This window comes from the organism of the source record quoted next, unplaced genomic scaffold, assembly GCF_019419815.1.
Source record: "Pyrus x bretschneideri cultivar Hongxiangsu unplaced genomic scaffold, Pyrus_bretschneideri_v1 Contig24, whole genome shotgun sequence".
Classification (NCBI taxonomy): domain Eukaryota; kingdom Viridiplantae; phylum Streptophyta; class Magnoliopsida; order Rosales; family Rosaceae; genus Pyrus; species Pyrus x bretschneideri.
In genome coordinates this window covers 2,013,815-2,038,075 of record NW_025999546.1, presented here as the reverse complement: position 1 = coordinate 2,038,075, position 24,261 = coordinate 2,013,815, and the positions used below count along the sequence as shown (strand labels likewise).

At 37.1% G+C, this 24,261-nt stretch overlaps 4 protein-coding genes across 4 annotated transcripts; 3 read left to right on the top strand and 1 right to left on the bottom strand.

The window, feature by feature from the left end:
• The first annotated feature begins 432 nt into the window (after nucleotides 1-432).
• LOC125478285 (ACT domain-containing protein ACR12) lies at nucleotides 433-7,455 on the top strand. The gene is made up of 10 exons (XM_048586369.1): nucleotides 433-681; nucleotides 1,017-1,071; nucleotides 2,873-2,995; nucleotides 3,299-3,393; nucleotides 5,029-5,113; nucleotides 5,234-5,293; nucleotides 6,267-6,322; nucleotides 6,608-6,713; nucleotides 6,792-6,860; nucleotides 7,077-7,455. The coding sequence occupies exons 1-10, from the start codon at nucleotides 518-520 to the stop codon at nucleotides 7,137-7,139; spliced, it is 876 nt and encodes a 291-aa protein (XP_048442326.1). The 5' UTR covers nucleotides 433-517; the 3' UTR covers nucleotides 7,140-7,455.
• A 1,280-nt stretch (nucleotides 7,456-8,735) lies between these two features.
• LOC103947020 (germin-like protein subfamily 3 member 2) lies at nucleotides 8,736-9,858 on the top strand. Its single transcript, XM_048585998.1, has one exon. The coding sequence runs from the start codon at nucleotides 8,917-8,919 to the stop codon at nucleotides 9,556-9,558; it is 642 nt and encodes a 213-aa protein (XP_048441955.1). The 5' UTR covers nucleotides 8,736-8,916; the 3' UTR covers nucleotides 9,559-9,858.
• Nucleotides 9,859-10,096: 238 nt separating this feature from the next.
• Nucleotides 10,097-12,114, bottom strand: LOC103947019 (protein trichome birefringence-like 36). The gene is made up of 5 exons (XM_009357851.3): nucleotides 11,691-12,114; nucleotides 11,376-11,547; nucleotides 10,952-11,133; nucleotides 10,673-10,831; nucleotides 10,097-10,574 (listed from the first exon to the last, which is right to left on the bottom strand). The coding sequence occupies exons 1-5, from the start codon at nucleotides 12,017-12,019 to the stop codon at nucleotides 10,277-10,279; spliced, it is 1,140 nt and encodes a 379-aa protein (XP_009356126.3). The 5' UTR covers nucleotides 12,020-12,114; the 3' UTR covers nucleotides 10,097-10,276.
• A 1,764-nt stretch (nucleotides 12,115-13,878) lies between these two features.
• LOC125478345 lies at nucleotides 13,879-17,278 on the top strand. The gene has a single exon (XM_048586491.1). The coding sequence runs from the start codon at nucleotides 16,271-16,273 to the stop codon at nucleotides 17,276-17,278; it is 1,008 nt and encodes a 335-aa protein (XP_048442448.1). The 5' UTR covers nucleotides 13,879-16,270.
• The last annotated feature ends 6,983 nt before the right edge of the window (nucleotides 17,279-24,261 follow it).

Sequence of the window (24,261 nt, the reverse complement as noted above, 5' to 3'; positions counted from 1 at the left end):
TAGATTGAATCACCTAATTACAAAGGGAATTTGCTGGGTGAACTTGCTCTTGCATGACGCAACAAATATAACTTATATTAAAAAAAAAAAAAACTAAAGCAATACCAAACTCAACCAAAAAAACTGGTTTTTCATTATAAAAAAAAAAGAAAAACTAACGAAAAGTTTAAAAACATTTTAATTTTAATAAAAAATTAATAAAAAAAGATGTAGTGAATCGTACAGAGAAAGAAAAGGTAGAAATATGATTTTTTTTTTAAAAGGTGAATAATACTAAGTGTGTTTGGTTAAAACTTGTTCAAAATAAACACGTCTAGGTGCAAGCTGCGGAGGACTTCGATCGCCCAGAGTGGGCCCCACCCGAACGACGCAATAACCAAAATATTCTCCACAGCGATGCCATTTCCTCACTCTCCCTACTTGTTCATCATCTTTCTTCAGCAACGGAACCCCAAAATCTCAATTTCTAAGAAGCTCAGACAAACAATTTCATCACTTTGCAGTTTAGTCCTCCCCCATGGCGCTCTTTGCTTCTTCCATCAATCTCCATCTATCCAAAATCTCCCCTTCCGAATTTGCCCCTCAGCCCCGCCCCTCCCCGTACGACCCCCCCAAACTCCTCCCGCTTCCTGCCGTATGCTCCTCCCAACGTGCTGCCGCCAACGCTTTCTCCAGAGAAAGGTGTGAGATCTCTCTCCCAGTTTTTCTTTTCTGACTTCTCAGTTTTCGCTTTTCTTTGAATGTTCTGTTTGGTAGCCGAGAAAATTTTGGATTAAAACGAAGATCAAGCTTCTCAAGAAGCTCTCGATCTCTTTGTTTCGACCTTTATGATCAAGGTTTTATTAATTCATTTTTGTTTAATTCGTCGCGAAGAAGATTAAGAGGCATGTTTCAAGTCAACTTAGAGTAGATTTTGAAGTTGTTGTTGTATTTTATTTATTTATTTATTTTATTTAATAATTACGATCCGAAATATTCATTGATATTTTGATTATATACCGGAAAATTTTATGCAGGAACATTGTGCGTGCGTCGATGAATGGTCTGAATGCAGTTGGATCAAGCTCGTTGGTTAGTTACATTATATGCTGAATGCAAAAAGTTTCATGGTTATTTTAGTGGGATTTCATGTGTATGACCATTCCTATGATATTTCAGATCGATTGGTGTTGTTTGATTTACTATCTGAAATTTTTCGATTAGTGAATCTGTTGTTTTTGGCAAATGAAATGAGTTGCGATCGGTTTCTTTGAAAGGATAACATACATTGGATTCTACCTATATGTCGAAAGCTTTACTGAAAACAAATTAACCTCATAAATCTTTGTGCTGAGGTCCTGAAATAAGGGGCGTTAATTTTGTTATAGTTATTCCTATGGGATTCTAGGGGCTGCATTATTGGTCAGATTATTCAAACCACTATTTATGAGTAAATTTTAGTGTTTGAGAAACCCAAGTGACCCATGACTTGAAACAGGAAATTCCATCGCAGACAGTAAGAATAAGAGGTAGTTTGGACCTTTCAGCAGAAAATAGAGATTACATTGTCTTATTGTTTACTCCAAAGATTTTGTTCTTTATGGATATATGGTGGAGTGCTGCTTCAGTTTTTTTAATGAATTAGTTCGATTTTATGATCAGCCTGATGAAGTCTATTTGAGATGCAAAAAAAGCTTTAGGAAGCTTTAGGAGTTTGCTGCCTGTCCATCCATTTTTTTTGGACAAGTTAACATTAGTAATATATGGATAACGAGCAATTTCAAAAACCAACCTTATTTTGTCTCATTAGCTGGGTCCTTCACTTGAACAACATAATACCAGAATTTAATAATATAGGAGATGGTGTGGTTTCATAGGAAAAAAAAAAAAGATAGGGCAAAAGGGAGGGGAGCTTATACCATTCAAATAAATCAGGTACCTTTTTCCCCAATGAATGTTTTCAGCATTTTCACTTCCATATACAGCGTAAATTAGTCACACCACAACACAAAATGGAACCTGGGTTGTTGCATCCTGTCCTGGGTCTTGTTTGAATAGTGAAGTTTAGTTGTCTTAGTGGATACTATATGTATTTTAACCGGTGTTACCTGTTCTTGAATTAGACAGGTGGTGTTCACAATATCTAGTGAAACTAGGCTGTACTTATGGTCCATATAATCTATTGCGTTGGTGTCTGCTAATGTTTTTCATAGGAATAGGGCCTTTAGATCATGTTTTCTTAAGCCATGTTGCTAGAAGAGAAAATTAGTATATTTCCTGTGGTAGACATCTGCAATTGGAGAGTTTGATTCTACTTCAGACATTTAAAGAGAGTCATGTGTCTGTTATGCATTTTTTCTAGAAGGACCCCCATTTAGAGCTCATATGGACCCCTCTTGAGTGCTGAAAAGGCCCCATTAACGGACTGTAAGAGAACCCAGACTTCAACAATTTCTTCTAGAGACCACAGGGCTATCCACAAGACAAATTTATTTTGTTTTATGATTACAACTCAGTAAACGTTATAGAAACATCAATTTTTGTTGTCAACAATCATTACATAACTTGATGATTATGTTCCTGGGTGCCTGTCAGTTTGATATCATGCAATTAATGTATCTCATCCATAACTGTAGTCAAGTTCTTGTGGGTTCTTCTTTCGTTAGGTTCTCTTTAACTGTTTTTCGTTGTGCTCTGTCAATATTTTATTTGCATGTTAAAACTTTTCATTATCCTTGAGTGGGTCATGATCAAATCTTAGAACTTTTGGGGTTGGAAAATTAGTTCACAATGCAATAATATATCTAGAGTCTAGACTGACTTTTGATTATCTGCAAGAGTGTGATGAGACTGTATCATATACCAACAAATTGATGGATACTTTAAACTGCAGAAGTCTGATCAAGGTGCTGATTATCTTCCGATGCCAGTTGTTATGATCGATCAAGATTCAGATTCTGATGCAACTATTGTGCAACTCAGCTTCGGTGATCGGCTTGGAGCACTCATTGATACGGTGAAGTTGCCACTGGAAACTTTATATGTTTTCTATTTTAGGATAACATGGATTGCGATCCTCTTGTTTTTATTTGCATTGTATTTATAAGTTTTGAAACAGCGGTCTTAAAGCAGATTCTTTTAAACCAAAATCTTTCAGCACACCAGTTTAGATTCCAGATAGGACTTCTTATTGGTTTCTCTTGAAACCACCATCAAACGTGCTGCATGTACTTGATCTACTAATCAAATAGATTTTATTTGTTTTGTTAACAAAAGGAAGCTTATGATTGATTGCTTTCCTTTGTTTAAATGAGGTCAGATGAATGCATTGAAAGATTTGGGATTGGATGTGGCTAAGGGAACTGTCACCACTGAGGGACCAGTCAAACAAACGAAGTTTTATATAACACGATTGTGAGTACTTATTTCTTTTTGTTTCTCATCATATAGCACATATTAAGTATGTGTATGTTGAGTTTATCCCATACGTAGTTCTAAAAGAAAGTTTGAACCAGTTTTGTGGTGCTATTGGAGATTCTCAAACATTTTAGGTCTAGGTGCCTAATATAGCATCATACCAATTTCATTTTTCACTTAATAGTTACAGCTTTTTGGAATAGTGGTAAGCGGGTGTACTTTAACATAGTATCAGGGCAGGAGACTTGGAATTTAAATCCTTGCAATTAGAAACTCCCAGTGTAAGTTGAATTGCTTCAATTTGGTATCAGAGTCATTCATCAAGTGTCGGTCATCCTAACCGACCACATAGGTATTACTATCTACCATACTTCTTTCAGGACTGCGCCACTTCAATTTTTTGCCAAATTTGATTAGAAAATAAGGTTTATTACTATTGTTCTAGTTAGAGGGGGCGTTAGGGTTGGGGGGGGGGGGGGGGGGCGAAAGGTGCACTTGCACAGGGCCCCAAATTTGAAGGGCCCCCTAAATTTTTGCCATTTAACATTATGTAATAATGTTCTATATTTAAAAAATTGCTACTGTTTGCACTTTAAACCGCATTGTGCACTCCTTATAAGAGGTGTTTTTTTTTTCTTTCTAAACATGGGAACTTGGGGTACAATGAGATTTTTTGAGTGTCAATAATGACACCTTGAAAAGCGACAGTTTCTTAATTTTATAATATAACAACGTTATATATTGAAGTGAACTTTAAAGTTAGAGGTCTGATGGTTTTATTTTATTTTTTTTCTTTTCATGTTTGGCTGTTTAAGATAAAGCTGCTTTGATTATTTAGTGAAGGTTATTGTTTGTAGCTGTTTTTACTCATCATTAAGGACATTTGTAAACATGCAATCAGTGAGTGCTAAAGTTTGTTTTGATTTTTTTGTTTTGTTGAATAAACGATATTATCTACGCTAAGAGGGTAGGGGAGTGGGTTAAGTCTCACAATAGGCTAACAATAATGTGGTTCAAATTCGCCTTTGGCGAGAATTGAACATAAGACATCTCACATACAAATGAAGATGAATACCACTAGACCGTAGTACTAAGTGGCTTTGTTTTAATTTAAGTGAATGTTTTCTAGTATCAATACATTGTCATACTTTTTTAAAACTTAAAACTATCTTAAGGAGGGCCCCTTTTACAAATTTCGCATAGGGCCCCCAAAATCTCAAAGACGGCCCTGATTCTAGTGGCTAAATTTGTACATCAGGGTGATCACACCGCCTGGTGTCTCTAGTATCTTCTGACCTTAGAGGGCCCCTAATTAAGTTGTGCTGCAATACTAAGCCAGTCTCATTTCTAGTTCTGTGAACCACAAATTTATGACCACAAAATCAAAAAGATATTCAAGCCAATTTGGATGTTGATTCTTTTGGGTTTATAGAAAGCTGAACTGCTCGGTGTGTTTACAGTTAGTTTCCAATACATGTGTACATAATCTACAGATGTTCAAAATTTTGATGTGTTTTGCTGTACAGGTCTGTAATTGTCACTCTTAATTTGTTGTACCACCTATAAAACAAATACTCTCTAGATTTGTAATGCAAGTTTTTAGCATTTACAAATTGTTTTTGCGAATGCTAGGGACACCGGGCGCAAAGTTGAAGATCCTGATATGTTAGAGAGAATTCGACTTACCATCATCAACAATCTTTTGAAGTATCATCCAGTAAGAATGCTCAATCATAATATTTTATGTGAAGTGTGAGACAGTTCATTGTATTTTTAAATTGTTGTCAAATGATTCGTTGTCTTCAATTTGATTTGATAACTTTCTGCTTGACTATAGGAATCTAGTCAGCATCTAGCAATGGGTGAAGCATTTGGAATAAAAGCTCCAGAGAAGAAGGTGATGTTCTTAACCTTTTAGCCTTAGGATCATAACTTTTTCAGCTCTATGCCTGTTTTACAGTTCTTATTTGTTCGTCTCTACCGTGGATGTCCCTCTTTTGGGCTTACCTTCCGGTGCTGAACGGTGTATGTCCAAATGAAACTCAATTATAGGACTGTCCTGCGGGTCACTCTTGGCTTTTGCTCTGATGCCATAATAGTCACAGGGTTGGAAATATTGTGCTTCCATAGCCTATCTATCTCCTCTATTGGGCCAAATTGAATCTGGACCACACAGAAAAATCTACATGCTATATTGTAGTTAGCTTGTCATCAGTTGTTGTCTCAATGGCTTCATATGATTCCTTTAAGGCTGAAAAGAAGTTGAATCCTTTTTTGTGGTTTTATTTATTTTTCAAGATGAATCTTAATAATAAAATATGTTCGAGGTCTTGTTGCCAAAAAAGTGCTTTGTTTTTTGTTTGCCCACTCTCTCTCTCCAAGTGGACTAATTTTTTAGTCTTTTTTGTAGGGAGTGTGCTGATTGTATTATATGATTTTGTTTGGTATTGTTGTATTAGCTGTTGGACTTGTAGTCATTTCACCTTGTATTTTCTTCACTTTGTGTTTTTCATAAGAGAAAAGCCAGGATCACTTTTAGTCATCTCACTTTGCGTTTTCTTATGCTTAATATGATGAGAAAGATAGGATCTCTCTCTCTCTCTCTCTCTCTCTCTCTCTCTCTCTTTAAGTTCTGTAACTTGCTTTGTTCTCAATTATGTGCAAGCAACTTCATTTTAGTACTAAAAGCTTTGCAGCCAGTATTTAGTTTTTGTGTCGAAGAATCAAAACATTTCCACTATAATTAAGTTTGTTTTACTTCACTGCAGTCAAGTATGATTTTATTGTTGAGACGCTTTTAGTTCATACATGTTTTTATGCCCTTTTTTATGACAAACTTGTTTGTAATATACTGATATTATTGATTGCAGCTTGATGTGGATATTGCAACTCATATACATGTGAAGGAAGATGGACCTAAGAAGAGGTTTGCAACATATAATTGAGAATAGCATTTAGCATTACAATTTCATTTGTTATCTTCTATTTCCGTTTCAGTGTTCCCGCAATATGGAACGCGGGCTGGTACACCACATATCATAATGCAAGCGGAGATGCACTTAAAAAAAACGTCTCTCCGCTTATATTACTGGCTCGTGTTCTGGACACATGAAGAAACCTCTCCTCATCCCTAAGCTTTCATTACATTTGTTTCTCGTGATGGTTGTTTGATTTAGATTTGCTCATGCATTTATATTATCCATATCACCAGCTTGCTTTACATAGAGACAGCAGATCGACCTGGGTTGCTAGGAGAAATCATAAAAATCATTGCTGATGTTAATATCGACGTGGAATCAGCTGAGATTGATACAGAAGTATGCCCTTCCCTAATTGCTTTCTCTCCTCCTTTCCTCCCATTTACCCGTGGTTAACTTTCTTCTCTCGTCTTATAGGGGTTGGTAGCCAAAGATAAATTTCATGTTAGCTACAGAGGGGCAGCATTGAACAGTTCCTTGTCTCAGGTAATTGATTTGGTTTTGTCTTGCCAATTCAGATTGTGTGACCTTCCGATTTAACCAATATTTATAGCTCCAATCGTCGTTGAGAGAGCTGTTGATTACCTTAGAGTTTCGGGTTTATTAATTTGAATTCTGCTATAACCGAAAAAAAGAAATTCGGGTTTTGCATCGTAAGAACCTTGTGCACTATCTGTTATAAGAATTTTTTTGAATTTTCAGGTGTTGGTGAACTGTTTGCGTTACTACATCCGGAGGCCAGAAACAGATATAGATAGTTACTAATACCTGGATAAACTGCATTTGTTCGTAAAGCAAACTGTAGCAAATAGTCACCTCAAAGTGACTTGCTGATGCGCTAGTTTTCGAGATTTTGAGTTAATGTTGCTGCAGCATGGGGGATTTTCTGTATGAGCATCCAGTGATTCCTATGATTTATATAAATGTTGGTATGCATTTGTCTTCCGCCCGACGCCTTGTCGAGTGGTGATCAAGCAGTTCGAATATGAACTTTTTCTCCTTTTAATTGATGTATTCAGCCTTCTATGTGTCTACGCAGCAAAGACATGGTTAATGATTTAAGACGTTTTTTTTCTTTCTATTTTTGATAATTTCGTATTAAAGCTTCGAACAAGCTTTTTAGTAAAACGTCTTACAAATCGAAACTCGGTCTTTTAAAGCATAATTCAAAACACGCGGATGTTATTTTCCCCAAGACTGAAAACACGCGGATGTTACTTTTTAGCTTCTTTTGTGGTCTTGTTCGAATCTTTTCTTTTCAATTATCGCTTGTATAAAAATGAAAAATAAAACAGAATTAGCTACCTACCATGTCGTAAACCACCATATGTAGTCCACTCCATAGCACCTAAAAAGTGAGAACAACATTTTTGGTAGGCCAAGAAATTGATTTTCTGCTCCACTTTCGCTTGTATAAAAAATAAAAATAAAAACAAAAATAAAACACACAATTAGCTTCCAATCATGTCATAAGCCACCGTATATAATGTACGCACCTAAGAAGTGATAACAACTGTGTTCTAGGCCAGGTAACTCGAAAGTGAAATTGCCTTCAAGGCACTAAAAATGCCATCTTGTTTTAAGAGTAGCAGGTACAGGTCAAGACAGAGGAGAGGAATACACGAGATTATGTAAAAGTCTGCGAGTTTTTTATTCTTTCTTTGGTTGCTTACAGTGGCAAGTTCAGGAAAATTTCTTGGGAAGGAAGAGGGGGTCAGTAAGGAAAAAGTTGGTGCCATTTTTTGGCCGGAAACTACACGTAAATTTGTCAATGTGGCATTTCGTCAAGCAGTTGATAGGCCATAATCATTTGCAAAGCTATGGTGTGCAGGTGTCATAGAGATGCCCACAACTTTTGAGCGAGTCTGTCGATTGATATCAACATAAAATTCTATCGTTTGATGTTGACAAGCTAGATCATGTCAAGTCTCACTCATGCATTTTGTCCGTATGTGCACGAATTGGTTACAACCCAGACAACCAATGGGTCAATTGACCACGTTGACCTCTTGGTGGATCCGCTACTTGTTGCTAAGTGTGGATTCTCTCCTATGTTCCGGTGTATCTTTTATGTCAGAATTTTCGGCTATTAGATCTTTAGACAAGGATCCAATGAGCAAAGATCTAACCGGAGCATAGTAGAATTTTTAGGATAGTTATTTGTGCTAAGCTAATAAGACCAAACTTTAATGATAATGAGAGCCGTAGGCACAGGTCATCCCCCCACTAGAACCAACTCTAATCTCCACCAGAAACAAGAAGAAAAATCAAATTACATGTTGGTGGATGCAGTCATTTCTGGCTAACTAATTAATCCTCGATTCTCACTTTATTCCCAAGCAAAGTTGGTACATGTAAAAGGCCTAAAGGGCAGGTAGCACCACCAACTCTATTATTTTAACAATATATTTTAGTGTTTTGTTTCCTTATCTAGCCAGAACATTTGTTCTTTGATGCCATAATTTTCAGATCAAAGTGGTTGAATGTCTGAATATTGAAACACCAGTTCTCCTCCTTCATTCTCGATTTTTTTATACCAAAAATGGTTTACAAAACGGTAGTCCTTTTCGTTGTCCTCCTCTTCAACATGAGCTATGTGATTTTCGCTTCTGATCCGGATCCGGTTCAAGACTTCTGCATAGCCAACACAGAGCCTGCAAGCCATTCCAGCCAATGCAAGAACTCATCCCTCGCAACTGTAGAAGATTTTGTATTTTCCGGCATTAAGGTTCCTGGAAAGTTTGGTCCTACCGGGCTTTCTGGCGTTTCGGTGAACTCAAATGTCTTTCCAGGACTCAACACACTCGGCATGTCATTTGTCCGAGCTGACTTTAAAGTTGGTGGAGTAAACGTGCCACATTTTCACCCGAGAGCCACGGAGACTGCATTCGTGCTCGAAGGAAAGATTTATTCGGGGTTTGTTGATACGAATAACAGGATTTTCGCCAAAGTGATCGAAAAAGGTGAGGTGATGGTGTTTCCAAGGGGTCTACTGCACTTCCAAATGAATGTTGGCGATACTCCGGCAACTATATTGGGCAGCTTTGACAGCCAAAACCCCGGATCCCAGAGAATCCCCGCTGCAATTTTCGGATCCGGTATCAAAGATAAGCTCTTGGAAAAAGCTTTTGGATTGAGTTCTAAGGAGATTTCTAAGTTGAAAAAGAAGCTTGGTTCACATTGATTGAGCTTGCTAGAAGAGTACCTGCAGTTTCTTTTTTTTTTTATTATTTGATTTTATTAGTTTGAATGTGGTGACTGCATGTAGTATAATTATGTGAGCAAATTATAAATTGATGAAATACATGATTCAAATAAGGTATATTTTTTTAGGACTGTTGGCAAAGGCAGTACGCTGGCCTCTTGCACCTGAGTTTGATTATTTTCGTGAAATACTGTAGTATAAATATCATGTCTGGTACTCAACATGATAAAGAATATTTCTTACTGTAAAAGCAATTTAAATAAATGTCAATTATTACAAGGTCATGGCTACAAAAGTGAAGATAACATCTTTTGCTTTTTTGAATTGAAAACTTTGGTTCTTCAACCTTTATAATCATAGCCAGCCAGCATGCTTAGTTAGTTGCTCACCTCTCGCACTAGTAGTCTAGAAATTTGGTTATAAATTATTAAATGGATGCAGACATTAAACCTAAGTTCGATCCCCCTCCCTGTAGCTTAGGTTAGATTTGAATGTTGGTCAAATAAAGAAAAGAACAAAAAAGGCAAAGTGACTTTGCTACCAAGCATATTATGATGAGTGAGGACCATCTCACATTGTTCTACAACCACCCCACCACAACATCATAATTAGCATTACAAACTTTAATCTGCAGAAAAGTAGAGTTACTCTCACACTCGACCTAAATTTTTAATCAACACAATTAATTAAGTCATACTTAAAGCAAGGCACTCAACATCTCATTCCAACTATCAGGCACCCCAGGAAGGCACCAATGGCTGCAGTCAGAGGATAAGCCTCCTGGGTGCTGCCTCTCTTCTTGCCCCATGGCCCTTCTGTACACAGAAGGGTGCCCGTCTCTTCGAAAAGCCGACATGGTAGTTATGTCCTGAAGATATACTGGAAATCTCATATTTCTCAATACAGTTTGCAGCACTATCAATGGCTCAGGAACATGTTGGTGACTGAAGTAAGCCAGTGGCTGCTTCTGATTATAGCATCTCCAACCATTTTCTCTGCCGAAAAAGCGAATAACACATAGAAGTATGTATAAAAGAATTCTGTGAATTATATAATTGCATCATAACTGCATTAGAGATCTCATATTATGTACCTGTTGTGCCTAGGCGACATGCTTCGAAAAATCACTCGGGTTTTTCGAGGATCTAGGTTTAAATCGATCCATTTAGCCCATGTAGTGAGTCCTTTTTGGTATGCAACCATTGGATTAATGTTTGTATACAGAGAGTGCCCTTCCATGTAATAATCCCACCTGAAACATGTTAGAAGAACTCTTCAATTAAGACCATAATTAAGAACATCCACAATGCTACCACTTCTGAAGCAAAGGAAATGAGGAAAGGTGACTCGATGAATGCGAATTTTCTCTTACGAACTCGATTTGTCAGAGTGAGTCCACCAGTGAGCAGAATCAAACACAAGAACATCAACCCCTCTCCAGTACTTTGCATTCTCTTCTATCAAGTCCAAATGCAAAATTCTCTTTTTGTCAGCTCCTTTGTTCAACTCCACTAGGAGTGGAGCCCATGAAAACTCAATTGATGTCTCAAAATCCTGCGTGTGAATTACATTACTATTTATGTTAATGCAAGATTTGAGAACAAGGATCAATTTTTGAGGCTTTCCCTCAAAACAATGTAAAACAATTTAGTTAATGAAAACTGAAACCAGTTATAAAACGAGTTTTCAATTTAAAAAAAAAAAAAAAACTAAAATCTGAAAATTAAAAACGAAATGGTTATCAAAAAACACCTAAAGTTTAAAAAAAAAAATAATAATAATAATAATAATTGTACCATTGCATGGAATGCCATAGAAGGACCATTGTAGGTCACTATTTTTCTGCCAGTTGGAACAACTCCTTGTACCAAGCACACTAGAGATTCCCACTGATTCCTCATTATAGAATCACCCACCAGCATTATTCTTTTCCTTCTCATTTTCCCAAGAAATTTTAGTGCATCAAACCTTCAATGAAACAAAAAACCAAGAAATCACATTACTAAATGATTTTAAATTACTTGGATGCAGAGGAGAGCTGCTCTAGCAAACTTGGCTAAGTTCATGCATGCGGATAGATTATTTAGTTAAGTTTTGGTTTAGAGTGGCACCTTGGAATGGAGCAGCTGTTTGGCTTCCACCTCCACTTTTCGTAGTCGGAATCCGGCCTTCCATTCTTTTGACAAGTCACTGCAGTGCTAAGATATGGACAAGTCGAGTCATAAAGAGGGTACGATTGATCGTAAACCCATTTTCCGTCAGAGAGCTCACATCTACTCCTTGAATTTTGGTGGCTCTGAACCATGTTCACTGCATCATCTTCATCGTCAAGCCAAGAGTCATCTTCTAGCTCAAGATGTGATGATTTCCCATGAAAGAAGCATAGAAAGACAATGAAGATGCTGGAGAAGAAGAGGAGTTGAAGCTTTGGTTTGCTCATTGATTTCTGAATTCCAAAGCTAGGGAAAGCTTGAAGTAGCTAGTGTCCCAGTGAAGAAAACAAGCATTTTATAAGCTGCATGCAGGGCCTGATGATTGTATATGATTAGAACTGTAGCATCAAAGGCATGACTTGCGGTGTGGTGGCACCATATCCAATTATCCATATGCAATGCTTTTTGAAAATGACTTGTATGACACAAATACGCTATCATAGTGGCGTTTTGTATCAATAATAATGTGTTAGTTTTTCTCTACTTATCATCCTATTACTGACATAAGACATTACTAGAGCGGCGTTCTTATATCATTGACATGAAACGTCATTGTGATAGTGTGCTGGTGCCACAAATTACTCTCAGGAGGGGTGGTAGAAAGTCGAAACAAGGGATAAAAAGTAAGAAATTAGGTACCCGTAACTGGCGGATGTGTAGGCCATGCACATCAATGGTATTGCTTTTCAAAAGTCATAAAGATTAAAGAGATCATTTGACCAGTTTACTTTGCAAAAAATTAAGGATCGTTGCACCAAATATAAACACCAATATCTCCTAAACACTGTTTTAAAAATCCCTGTCTAGCGCCGTCTAGGTGCTAGGCGGCCAATCACCATCCCGATTAAGGCCTAGGCAATTGAAAATTAAGAAAGGGTGCCTAGACTTGCTGAGGCACCCCGCTAGACCACTTAGGCACCCGTCTAGCCTGTCCAGATCCGTCTAGGTTGCAACTCACTTAAATAAAAAATAAATAACGTTTCTTTTGCATTTTACTGTTTCCAATAAATTGTAAGAGACTAATTGAACACTTAAATAAACACACATTATATGATTATATGTTTGCTCTCTATGTTTTCATTATGTTTCAATACTTCATAATATATATGTCATTCTATTTTCTAGTTTATGATGAAATTATATATATTTTAAGTATAAACAGACACTTATTTACACGAAATACAATAGATTTATTTAAATCCGTCTAGGCGCCCACCTAACCGCCTAGGCGCTAGGCTCTAGTTCACCGCCCGACTAACCTTGCTCGTCAGATCAATAAATATTTAGCAAATATCGACGCTACATCAACAATGCCACCCACCCAATTGTTATAGAACCTTAACCTTGCCAAACCCCTCGTTTTCCTCTACCCTCCAACTCTGGTAGCACAAATCCACTGAAACATTAGCACCCCCAGGACGTACACAATACTGAACAACTAACAACAAATCCATCAATCATGAGTGGAATGAGCTGCCGCTTCAATTCGGCCTCTTTCTCGCGAATCTTCTGCATATGGTGTGCTGTTCGTTCTTGCACTTTCATGGGAGGTAGAACTCAGCCTGCTTGTACATCTCAACTTGTATAAATAGAAAAGTTCCTTGTAGCCATAAATCACTTTCAAAGTTTCAATATTCACATATGACCATACACTTGTTGATGTTTAGGATTGGTTTGGCTTGAACAATTCACTAAATTCATTGATTTTTTTTTTTTAACAAACACTATTATCTATACTAAGAGGGAATAGGGTGAGCCTAGCCTAATTATGGGCTAGGAATAATGTGGTTCAAATTTGTTTTTAGCGAGAATCATACCTAAAACCTCTAACTTACAAGCGAAGATGAATGTCATTAAACCGTAGTACTAAATTGTAAATTTAATGAATGTTAAATGAAAATATAGATGCCAGCTTACATGGTAAAGATGTAAAATGGAGAAATCATTTAAAGCTCCATACTCATAAGAAAATATAGATGCCAGTTTTTTTAATAAATACAACCATTTAAAACTTTATATTAATAAAAAAAAAAATTAACATTTGATAACTTAGTTAGAGAAATATAAGATTTGACATAAGACTTTAGATTACCACATCACCCAACAATTGTAATTTGACTATTATAATTTAGCATTTTTGATGATCTTAGAGTATCTCTAAAAGAGATGTCAAAATATCAAATCAGCCGTAACAATAAAAAAAAACAGCTACAATATTTTCCAACCAATAAGCCAAATCTGACGTGGCATGACATGAAATGACAGCTCTCTCCTTATTGTCAAATTTGACAGCTTCAAATATTTTTTTTATTAATTTCTTTATCTACAACTCTCCTCCTTCAATGGGGTCCATAGCCGCCGAGCGTCTCTCTCTCTTCCCCCTCTCTCTCCAACCTCTTTGTAACTTCACAATCCGTTCACTCTTCGAATTCCGATCCGTCCTTCGATCTCCCGCAATGTCCACCGCCGAACAACCCCCCGCCCAGAATGGACTTGAACCAGACCAGACAACAAATCCGAAACCCGAATTCGAATCAGAACTAGTGCTAGAGCCTGAAGCTAAAACGGAGCCAGCGCCTGAACTCGAAACTCAACCTGCACTAGCGCCGGGACCCGAAATTAAACCAGAACAGGTGCCCGAGCCCGAAGATAAACCCAAGCCAGTGACGGAGGCCGAAGTTAGACCGGAACCCCTACTCGAACATGAACTGGTGGTGGCCGATGGCGCGGATCCGAAGGTGAACGAAGATCGAAGCCTCAATCCAACCGCATGGCCAAGGAGCTGCGCATCCGGAGCTGACGTCGCCTTTCCCTCATAATTCTTGCTCCTCCGTCACTTCCACGTTCGCCGCCAGTGGGTACTATAAGCTCACTGAACTTCGGTTTTGTTCATTTCTTTCTGGGTACTCTAAACCCTCTAAATAATAGTTTAATAAAATAAAAAGAAAAGAAAATAGTTTCTTTAGTAGGAGCGTTGAAAGATCTTTGATCTCAAAGCACTTTTCCCTAAAAAATTCTATCTATTCTTGCCTGCTTCTTCCATTCTATCTTTATCCTCTGGCAAATCATGATGTGCGCATGCTGGATACTCCGCTTTAGTAGTGCGTTAACTAGTAGTCCACTACTAATTAAGGATTTGGTATTGACACCTGTCTTACTAACTATAAGCCTTTGGAATATATATATAGAGTATATTCCTTATGTTTACAACTTTATCAAAGCAGGCCAACTAAAAGCAGGTCTGTCTTCCTTTATTCAACAACCAGTTCGGGTTCATGTCCTACTAAATGGGGCTGCTTACCGCTTGATTTTAGTAAGGGGTGCATGGTGTAGGTATGGTTGGTTAGGTGCTTTGACGCTCGCAAACATTGAACTCAAAGATAAACCCGAATCATGAAACCATCGGTGCATAAGGAAAGGCCTGAATGAAGGACCATACCGAAAGGGGCAACAATGCGACAGCATTGAAGGGACTTAGGAGGGAAAACAGACATCCATACGACAGGAGAACGAAGTAATAGGGAGGAAGGATTTGCCCTTTCTCCAATAGAGTACTTATGCAAGGCATGACTCTATCGACAGACTCGATCACAAGCAGGGGTCCTTCAATCGATCTATCTACATAAGGATAGCTCATTCAATCTCCCCCCATTTAGTAGGGCAGGTCTTCGGGCGAGGAAAGATCTATCTTTATTGATAGGGCCATACGCGAAAGCCTAAGATCAACTCCATCCACCGGAGCAAGGATTTTAGCCATGCCCCCCTAGCTCATGTGGAAAGTCCGGGCTGTATGATAAAATAGAGGATCTAGGAAGCGAGCTAGGCCACCCGCCGGATCAGGGTTTCCATCCGAACTAGTGCCTTAAGCAGGAAGGAAGTTTCATTTAGTGGTATCGTATATAAGATCGCGGCTGCTTTTAGGAGTGATCTTGCCCTCTTTCTTAAAGAAAAAGGTGCGAAGCGTAGAGGCAATCTTTATCTTGTCCCATCGGCGAGAGTTTCACGTCGAGAAGGAAGGAACACTTTCATTGAGCTCAACGCTACGCCCCATTTAGTAGGGCTAACTCTTAAATCAAGACAAAAAGTCAGTATATGCTTAACACATCTCATTGGAGGTGGGATAGAGCTAATCCTGGGATCGAATGTCTCTCATTGTGGTTTTTTTTTTTAGCTCGTAAAATCTACGATTCTGGGCATTCATCTTTAGCTGTAACTTTCGGGTATCCGGATATTCACCAAAAGAAAGAGCTTTTTCTTGAACAAGATACACCCGGCTAACTATCAATTGAAAGAAGAAAGAAAGGATTGTAGGCTAGATTCAAGGTATGCCACTTGAATGATCGAGTTGATTCCATTTGAATGGAGATTGGCTTGGTGTTCAGTGAAGGGGCGTAGGTTCAAATCCTACTCTAGTTTTCCATTTTTTTTTCCGTTATGCCGCTCTGCGAGCAGAGCTAGTTAAAGTACAACCGACTCTCATGAAAAGACGTCTTCCTCGTGTTCCTAGAGTACGCCAATTTCTCTATTCGTTAGTAATCATTCTCTCATTACTCTCCATATTCTATTCCACTATTTTACTACTTGGCGTAGACCCGACTTTCCTATTAGGGAAGATAAAGGGAATGCTACTGAGAAGATCCTTCGACTTCCTCTTTAGTCGACTCGGGTGGGAAGTAGGTCTATTTATGGCTATTATCTTGGCTCTGTTTGATGCTGAATCACCCGCTATAGGGAACATGATGGCACCATCCGGAGCTTCCGGCGCATCCAACTCTGGGAATTGGCGTCAATATCTAAACTTCTCCTCAGAGAACGAAGGAGATTCCGCCCCCGAGCCATCCACAGCCCGGGCCCCCGTAAGGGAAGCAATCGGGAGAGATTTGGACCAGGCGGGCCCCTCCTCTTTTACGGAGGATTCGTTTGACGTGCGGGTTCTCTTGGAATCATTCAACGAATCCGAAACTACGGGGGAAACCTCGGTAAATCGGGGGGGTAGCAGTAGGGGTTCTGGTTGGACTTCTTTCGATCTAGGCGTCTTTTTGGATTCCTCTCCTAATGAGGAAGGCGAAGAAGTAGCCCAGCCCCACCCCCAAAACGCCCCTGCTAATCCGGTCGCTTCCCGGGGGGAGGAAGCAGGTCCGTCTAATTGGGTCCCCCCAGAAGAAAAATTCCCCTATCACCCGGATGAAGTGATAGGAGGAGATTCTGTTAGCTCGATTGAGTGGCGCCTTTTGTCGAAAGTGAATTCTCCCACAGCCGAGGACATCAAATTCGCCAAAATTAGGGCCGAAGATCTTTTCGAGATCAAGGTTCAAATTGTACGGCATATGGCAGGCCTTGATCCGGAAGGCGATTGGCTGGGGCGCGGGGCTCGGGCCCTCGACAATCCGCCTAATAAACAAATAAAAACTGAAAATAAGGGTAAAATAGGAAGTTGGTTGAGATATTTTATGAAAATTCAAAATTCAAGTGGCGCGCTTATATAAAAGTTTCCCTCGCCTCTCCTCCCACTCCTCTTCTATCCTATTTTCTGCAAACTGAAACGCCATTTCCTCTCACTTATTTCTCACTCAAATCTACTTAATCTTGTCTTTGTAATCAATTATTGACGATGGGTAGAGACGCCGATGAGGATGTTGGTGGTGTTGGTGATAGGTTCAAGGACGCCGAAGCACTCAATCGCTACAAGAAAAATTTCCAACTGTGTTTTCTGAGGACCGATTGGCAAGAGTACCTATTGAGCGATTTCGAGGATTTTGGGATTCCCTCTGTCTTCGAATCACGCAGTTGGCTCTCCGTTGTAGGACGTGCAGAGCCTGCTAATATCCAGATTATTCAAGAATTCTACTCCAACATCCCTCCTCTCCTTGCTGATCGGCCATTCCCCGACTCTTTTGATGTCTACCTACGCGGTAAGACCCTCAATTTCTCCGTAAATAGCATTGCCCGGTTGCGTGAACTTCCTCGGCTCAAGCTGGATGAACCCGGTTTCGATTATCATCAGCTTGTTGCTAAGCTTGACATGAATTTAGTCAGGTCTACCTTAGTTGGCCCCTATAAGAGATTGCAAGAACTTTTTCCGTAACCCGTCTCACTGACTTCTACAAAATACTTAACTGCATTGTGGTTGATAATATTGATACTCTGGGTTTCTCTTCTTCTTCTTTAGTTACTCCTGATAGAGCGCGCCTCCTTTATGCTATTGGGACCAATCCTCCAATTTATCTGCCCACCTACATTTTCCGTGTAATCTGCCGATCTGCAAGTTTTACCCATGGCGACTTACCTTTCGGGTCCTTAATAACTCGGTTCGCCATGGATTCTCAGATGCGAATTGATCCTGCGGATAGGCTTCGATGTTCTTCTGTAACAGCTCTGAAGTTGGATTGTATACCTTGTGTTAAGAGACGTGTCCCGTCTTCTCCTGCATTTAGAGCACGTGCACCTGTGCCTCCTATCAACAACGTGATGCTTCATGGCAAGATAAGTGTACCATCTTCTCCTACAGTTAATCCAGCACCAGCTGCTTCTGAGCCAACTCCACAGCTTAATCAGCCTCCAATCGTGAGGCAAGACAGGACTAGGGATGTGCAACGGTAATGACAGGCAGGTAATCGTTTATTTACCCATAACTGTTTATGTTTATACCCGATGGGTAATTGTATAAATGGTTATACTCATACCTATAACCGTTTATAAACAGTTAACCATATCCATAACCGTTATTCATTTAATCATAACCATTTATCCGTTTTTGAACCCATTTATCTTGTTTTTTTTTTTACCCATTTATCCCTTTTTTCACCTCTTTACATGTTTTTTTTTAACAACTTGAAATTTACAAAAGAAAAATTTGTTATAATTTTTGTTTTTTGACAATTAAACACCGTTATAGGTATATTTTAGCATGCATTTTCCTATTTTAATCATTCAAATCCTCATACATTTCCAATAATTGAAATAATAGTTTACGAATGATATTTTTCTACCTAGCAAGTCTTTAATTATAATATATATGATTACAAAGTAAAACTTCTAAAAACAAAAAATAGCCATTATCTTGAATACGAAATGATTCAAAGCTCCAAAATATTCCGAAACTAAACACTTTCGAATACTAATACTTTACCACGTTCAGTCACAAAGTCTAATCAATTCATTATCACTAAAAAAGACATACAAAAGAAATAACTACTGATACGAACTCACGACAAGCTGCAGGTGAGGTGGGCAGCTTAAATCCTCCAGAATCCAAGGGTTCAGAGCAAAAGAACAGGACTGTGATTCCACAAAAAATGAATGTATTTCAGTTCCTGCTGGTGAAGGCCCACCAGATAAGGAATGCTTGGAAACTGTCTGATAAAACATGAAGGGAAAAAGACCCATCTCGACCTTTGCAAATCAAAGAACAAGATGGAGGTTATCGTTCCTTGCCGTGCTTGGGCGTTTGCGACTCTAAGTCCGATAGAGAGATTGAAAACTTAGGATTTTTATTTTTATTTTTTAATTTTACATATATTAAATTAAATAGGTAAATAGATACCCATTATAACTGCGGGTAATACTCATAACCGACTATTTAAATTTCACAGATAAATGATTATACCCATAAACATTTGTTCTTCTAAATGATTACTCATAATCGTAATTCTGAACTTTAAATGAACAGGTAACTGCGGTTACCCAAATCCATAGTTATTTTGCCCATCCTTAGACAGGACCCAACTTACCGTCGCAGAGGTCCGGGGTGATTCGTGTGCCGTTTACGCACACCCCAAATCCCCATCTCCAATTAATCTGCAGCAATCTACAGGTCAGTCAAATATTTAGCTTCATGGGCTTGCTTGACTGTAATTATGGCTTTTTGCTTAATTTTCCCTCTATCTTGAACTCTTGTTTGTAATTCATTGACGATGTATGAAATATGAGTGTTTAACATAATCTATTTATGAAATGTTAGGATTTAGCATTACCTGTAAGTAATTATCAAATGAGAGAGAGAGAGAGAGAGAGAGAGAGAGAGAGTTGAGCATTATATACAAACTTGGACTACATGTAAAATGGTTATGATGCAAAGGTTTACACGTTGTAGCTAGCACCCTTAAGATTCAAGGGAATTTGGCCTGTAAATGGGCTTGAGTTTATTAATTTGTATCTCATGTAATCAGGTTCAGCGTTACTTATTAACTATTTATGAAATGTGCGTGCACGGACGCGCGCATGTGTGAGAGAGAGAGAGAGAGACGTGGGCTTGCGTTTTTCAACAAGTGACTCGCATCCAAAAAAGAAAGCGAAAAGAGATCCCATCGCGGATGCAATTGGTGAGATGGCAAAGTCAGTGAAGGAGTTTTTGGCAAGTGAAACCGCGAGCGAGAATCGAAGGAAAGGAGGTACTTGATGTTGTTTTGAAGGTACCAAAACTTAGTAGACTGCAAGTTATGAAGGCTGTACGCATATTACTGAATGGTAATCCAGAAGAATTCTCTCTAGTGAAATCTCTTAATGATTCCCCGAAGAGGGAGTGGATACTGTTTATTATTACTCAATCTGAAGTATGAACCAAATGAAGAGTCAAAGTAGCATGACTTCAAAATCTCTTTAAAATTAGTTCTATCTCTTTCGCTGTTGTTTTCATTTACTTTATATCTAGAGAAGTGCTGGTTTTCTTCAATGATTAGAAACACTTGCATTGTAAATGCGTATTTGTAAGCAGACATCTTTGCTGATATATTATTGTACTGTTCTCTAAGTGGTTGTTTTTCCCTTTAGTTTATTTATTTCACTTTTTTGAAAATTGAAACTCGTTCGGTTACTACTTTTAGTTTTTAATTTAAAAGAAAAGAAAACTGAAAATTACTTTCTTGAGTTTTTAAAATTTGGCTGTCAGTTTTGGTTTTTAGTTTTCATTTTTTGAAAGTAGTTAGCAAAAGAGTTTTTAGAAAACTAAAATGGTTATCAAATGTCTCATAGATTTAGTTACAAACTTACAATCAATTTATTAATAGAAAAACTATTGTCTGTCTAATAATCATTTTTATTTTAGTTTTTATTTTTTGTGCTAGAGATAGAAAGAAAGTATATGAAGTAAAAGTGGGATATAGAAGAGTGAAAGGACGGTGGGATGGGAGAAGAAATGTAAAAGAAATGGGACACAAAAACAAAACAAAAACTCAAAACCGTAGATTTAAGTCAATTTCCGATAATGTGATGTTACAGTTGCTCGTATCTAAATTCATTTGTAGTCAACTTGAAGGAAGAAAGGAACACTCGAAAGGATCCTTAATTTTAATCAAAAGTCGACCTGTTTAGTGTTTAGCAACCGAGTTAGGTCTGGGCGCCGTGCAACTTTGAATGTTCAAACTCAAACTACAAGCAAGCTTAGCTGTATATGCCTTGTGTTGTCCTCTTCTTATTCAAATGCAAGTATTAAGATTGCTTAATAAATTACTTTTTCGCTCTTTTGCTCTACCTGTTGGCCAATTTAACTAATATTTTGATACTAGAATTAGATTGTATCGTGTAATGTAACGAGTGAGAAGTAGAGAAAGAGATATATTTGAATTACGTTCAAGATTTTACTTTTTCTAGGAGTTTTGTCGCAGGATATTTATTTTCGTCCACTAATTAGTGTAATTGTTAAGTTATTGATTCCTCAATTCAATAAGTTTCGATTCTTCAATTGATTTCTCCTTGTTAAATTAAGAGTATTTGTGTAATTTTCTAGGATAGTTAGTACAAAGATTACTATACCTCACATATATTCATACATATCATGTACTTCTTCCAATGAGAGAACTTTAATATGAAACGGACTGAGTGAGTTGAGGAGCATATACTGTCATGAAAATTGATAATTGAATTATTATTTAAGCGTAGATAAATGTGCTCATTTTCTATTAGTGACACATAATTTAATTTGTAAATTTTATCTACAAACTTAGTCTCTTCAGTATTACTCTACTGTCAATATTCTGTATGATTAAATGTATATAAATAAGTAAGATAGATAGATAAATAAATAAATAAATAAATAGAAGTTGGTGAGAGGCGTCCTAATGTATAATATCCCATGTCAATGATGTCGTTGTCAATATAAATTAGAAGAAAGCCAACAATGGAGGGCTGGCTGCCTAGGCTGTCGTATTTTGACTGAGAAAACCCATTTGTATATTTTATGACAGCACTTGCTGGTTGCTGCTGAGTGATAAGAGACACATTCCATGCATCCAACTTGCTGACTGTTGAGCACTTGATTAATTATTAACTAAGAGTATCAAGTTTGTTACATGAATAATGAAGATGTTTTGTACTTGTTTTAAGTTCGATACTAAATTAGTTGTTAAAATATTGTATGACTTAACGCAATTTCTCTCTCTCTTTCCCTTAGACTAGAATATCATTGCATAAAAAATATGATATATTTACAATGTAAAAATGAAATTAAAAACTGAAAACGAAATGATTATCAATAAGAGTTGATTGTTAGTCTACAACCTTCAACTTATGAATGAACGATTATACTAACTAACTAGTATTAAGTGACGATTAATAGCCACTTAGGTCTTGAGCATACTACCAGCCTTCTTAATCCCTCTTAGTTGGCTAATTAGCTAATGAACCTCTCAACAAGGAAAAGATTAATTTTCGAATGTCCAAATATTTTTTTTTTTTGCCAAGTTCGAATGTCCAAACTGAAACCAACATTTTGGGCTCATCAGAAAAATTGGCTTTGGTTGACATTTTTTAATGTGTTATCTTGGTTGACAATAAACTGGAACATGTATGCCCACCTACCATGCATAATTGCACTTATTTTTTGAGAAAACTTATACTCGTATTTTAGGGTTTCAATTACAATAGTACGTACTACTTAATAGTACGAATTTTATGCAAAATTTTACTATTATTAAATTCTTATATACAATATTTAGCTGTTAATTTACTCAGCCATACGTACCATGAAGGAAAATTACATTTTTAAGTTTAGAAATAAGAATTTTCTTGATTCAATATATATATATATATATATATATATTTGGGAGCACCTGAAGAATATTATTAAAAGTTAATGGACAAATATACATGTGGTGAATCATTCAGCTTGCTTTGTTGAATTTTCTTGGTTGGACCTTCAAATGCTCATACAAATCACACATGGTTGGGATACTACTTAGCATTTTCAACTCTTTTACTTTTGGAGTGAGAGTATATATGTATATGTATAGTCTTTAAGGGAAATAATTTCCTCTTCTTTATTTTTTCAAAAAATTAGGGTTGGTTGTGGGCTCACACCACATCAAACTTTAATGATTTGTACCTTATAGATCATCCTTACAAAATATTAGCCAAATTGGAAATATTTAAGATATCTAATTGAGTCCAAAGAAATTGACGAACACTATGGTCTAAGAATCATCGAAATTTCATCGTGATAATTGAATAGGCAAATGGTTTCAGATTGAATTGAATTTTCATAAGGATGATTTATGAATCGAGATTACAACATAGAATGTTCGGATTATTGAAGTTTAATATGGAGTGGATGCCATAACTAATCTCCATTTTTTTCCAAAAAAATGATGATTCCTTTCCATAAGGAGCATGTATTTATATATATGGATGTGTGAGTATATCGTTCAGACTAATATATTGTACTAAATTTGGTCAATTTTCAGATTTTCACCAACCTACCAACCTTGAATTCTTCCATATTCACACCCACTTTGGTAAAAAACATTGTTTTCATCTTTACTTATTCCCCCAAAAGAGAGAAAAATAATGTCAAAGATTCTACTATTTGTACAAGGACAAGTGCCAAGAAAAGCCCATTAATTTAAATGTAAATTAGAATTGCTAATGGATGAGAATTTTTTGAGCATTTTTCTTTAATTTAAATGCAACGATAATATGATCTCAGATTTGAGTATTTTTGGTAGGTATGATTTTTGAGGGAAGACCTGAAAGATAAACGATTCGGATCGTTGAAGTAAATTACGAAATGGGCCACACAAAAATGTTTTAAAAAAATTATGTAAAAAAATTGGTGTCACGAATCCGTCCCCTATATATTTATATTTATATGAAGTTTAATAAATGATAAGTGGTGAATTGCCTAAAAAAACACTTGAGTTAATTTGGAGAGGTTTACAAGTGGTGAATTGTCTTATTAGGTAACGACCAAGAGGAATCAAAGCTAAGACGTAGAGTGAATAATGTTAATCACTTGAGTTACAATAATTTTGCTCTAATTTGAACTAAAAAAAAATTGTTTCATAATTAGCTGGTCTAATGATTCTATAACATTATCACGTACTATTACGATCTAGTGTAGGTTTAATTTAGCAAATTACCCAAAAATATTTCAACAAAATGATAAAAGTAGTTATTCATATAAATTTATATCATTTTTTTGTTTAACAAATTTATAATCATTTTGTTGGAACTGAAATTTAGTCAAAGTTAGGTGAAC

Excerpts from the sequence above, each read along its gene's own strand:
- LOC125478285 (XM_048586369.1), top strand. The coding sequence starts at position 518 with ATGGCGCTCTTTGCTTCTTCCATCAATCTCCATCTATCCAAAATCTCC. Across the intron at positions 5,114-5,233 it reads ATCTTTTGAAGTATCATCCA|GAATCTAGTCAGCATCTAGC; the intron begins GTAAGAATGCTC and ends GCTTGACTATAG. Across the intron at positions 5,294-6,266 it reads TAAAAGCTCCAGAGAAGAAG|CTTGATGTGGATATTGCAAC; the intron begins GTGATGTTCTTA and ends TATTGATTGCAG.
- LOC103947020 (XM_048585998.1), top strand. The coding sequence starts at position 8,917 with ATGGTTTACAAAACGGTAGTCCTTTTCGTTGTCCTCCTCTTCAACATG.
- LOC103947019 (XM_009357851.3), bottom strand. The coding sequence starts at position 12,019 with ATGAGCAAACCAAAGCTTCAACTCCTCTTCTTCTCCAGCATCTTCATT. Across the intron at positions 11,548-11,690 it reads AACAGCTGCTCCATTCCAAG|GTTTGATGCACTAAAATTTC; the intron begins GTGCCACTCTAA and ends GTTTCATTGAAG. Across the intron at positions 11,134-11,375 it reads CTATGGCATTCCATGCAATG|GATTTTGAGACATCAATTGA; the intron begins GTACAATTATTA and ends ATTCACACGCAG.
- LOC125478345 (XM_048586491.1), top strand. The coding sequence starts at position 16,271 with ATGAAAAGACGTCTTCCTCGTGTTCCTAGAGTACGCCAATTTCTCTAT.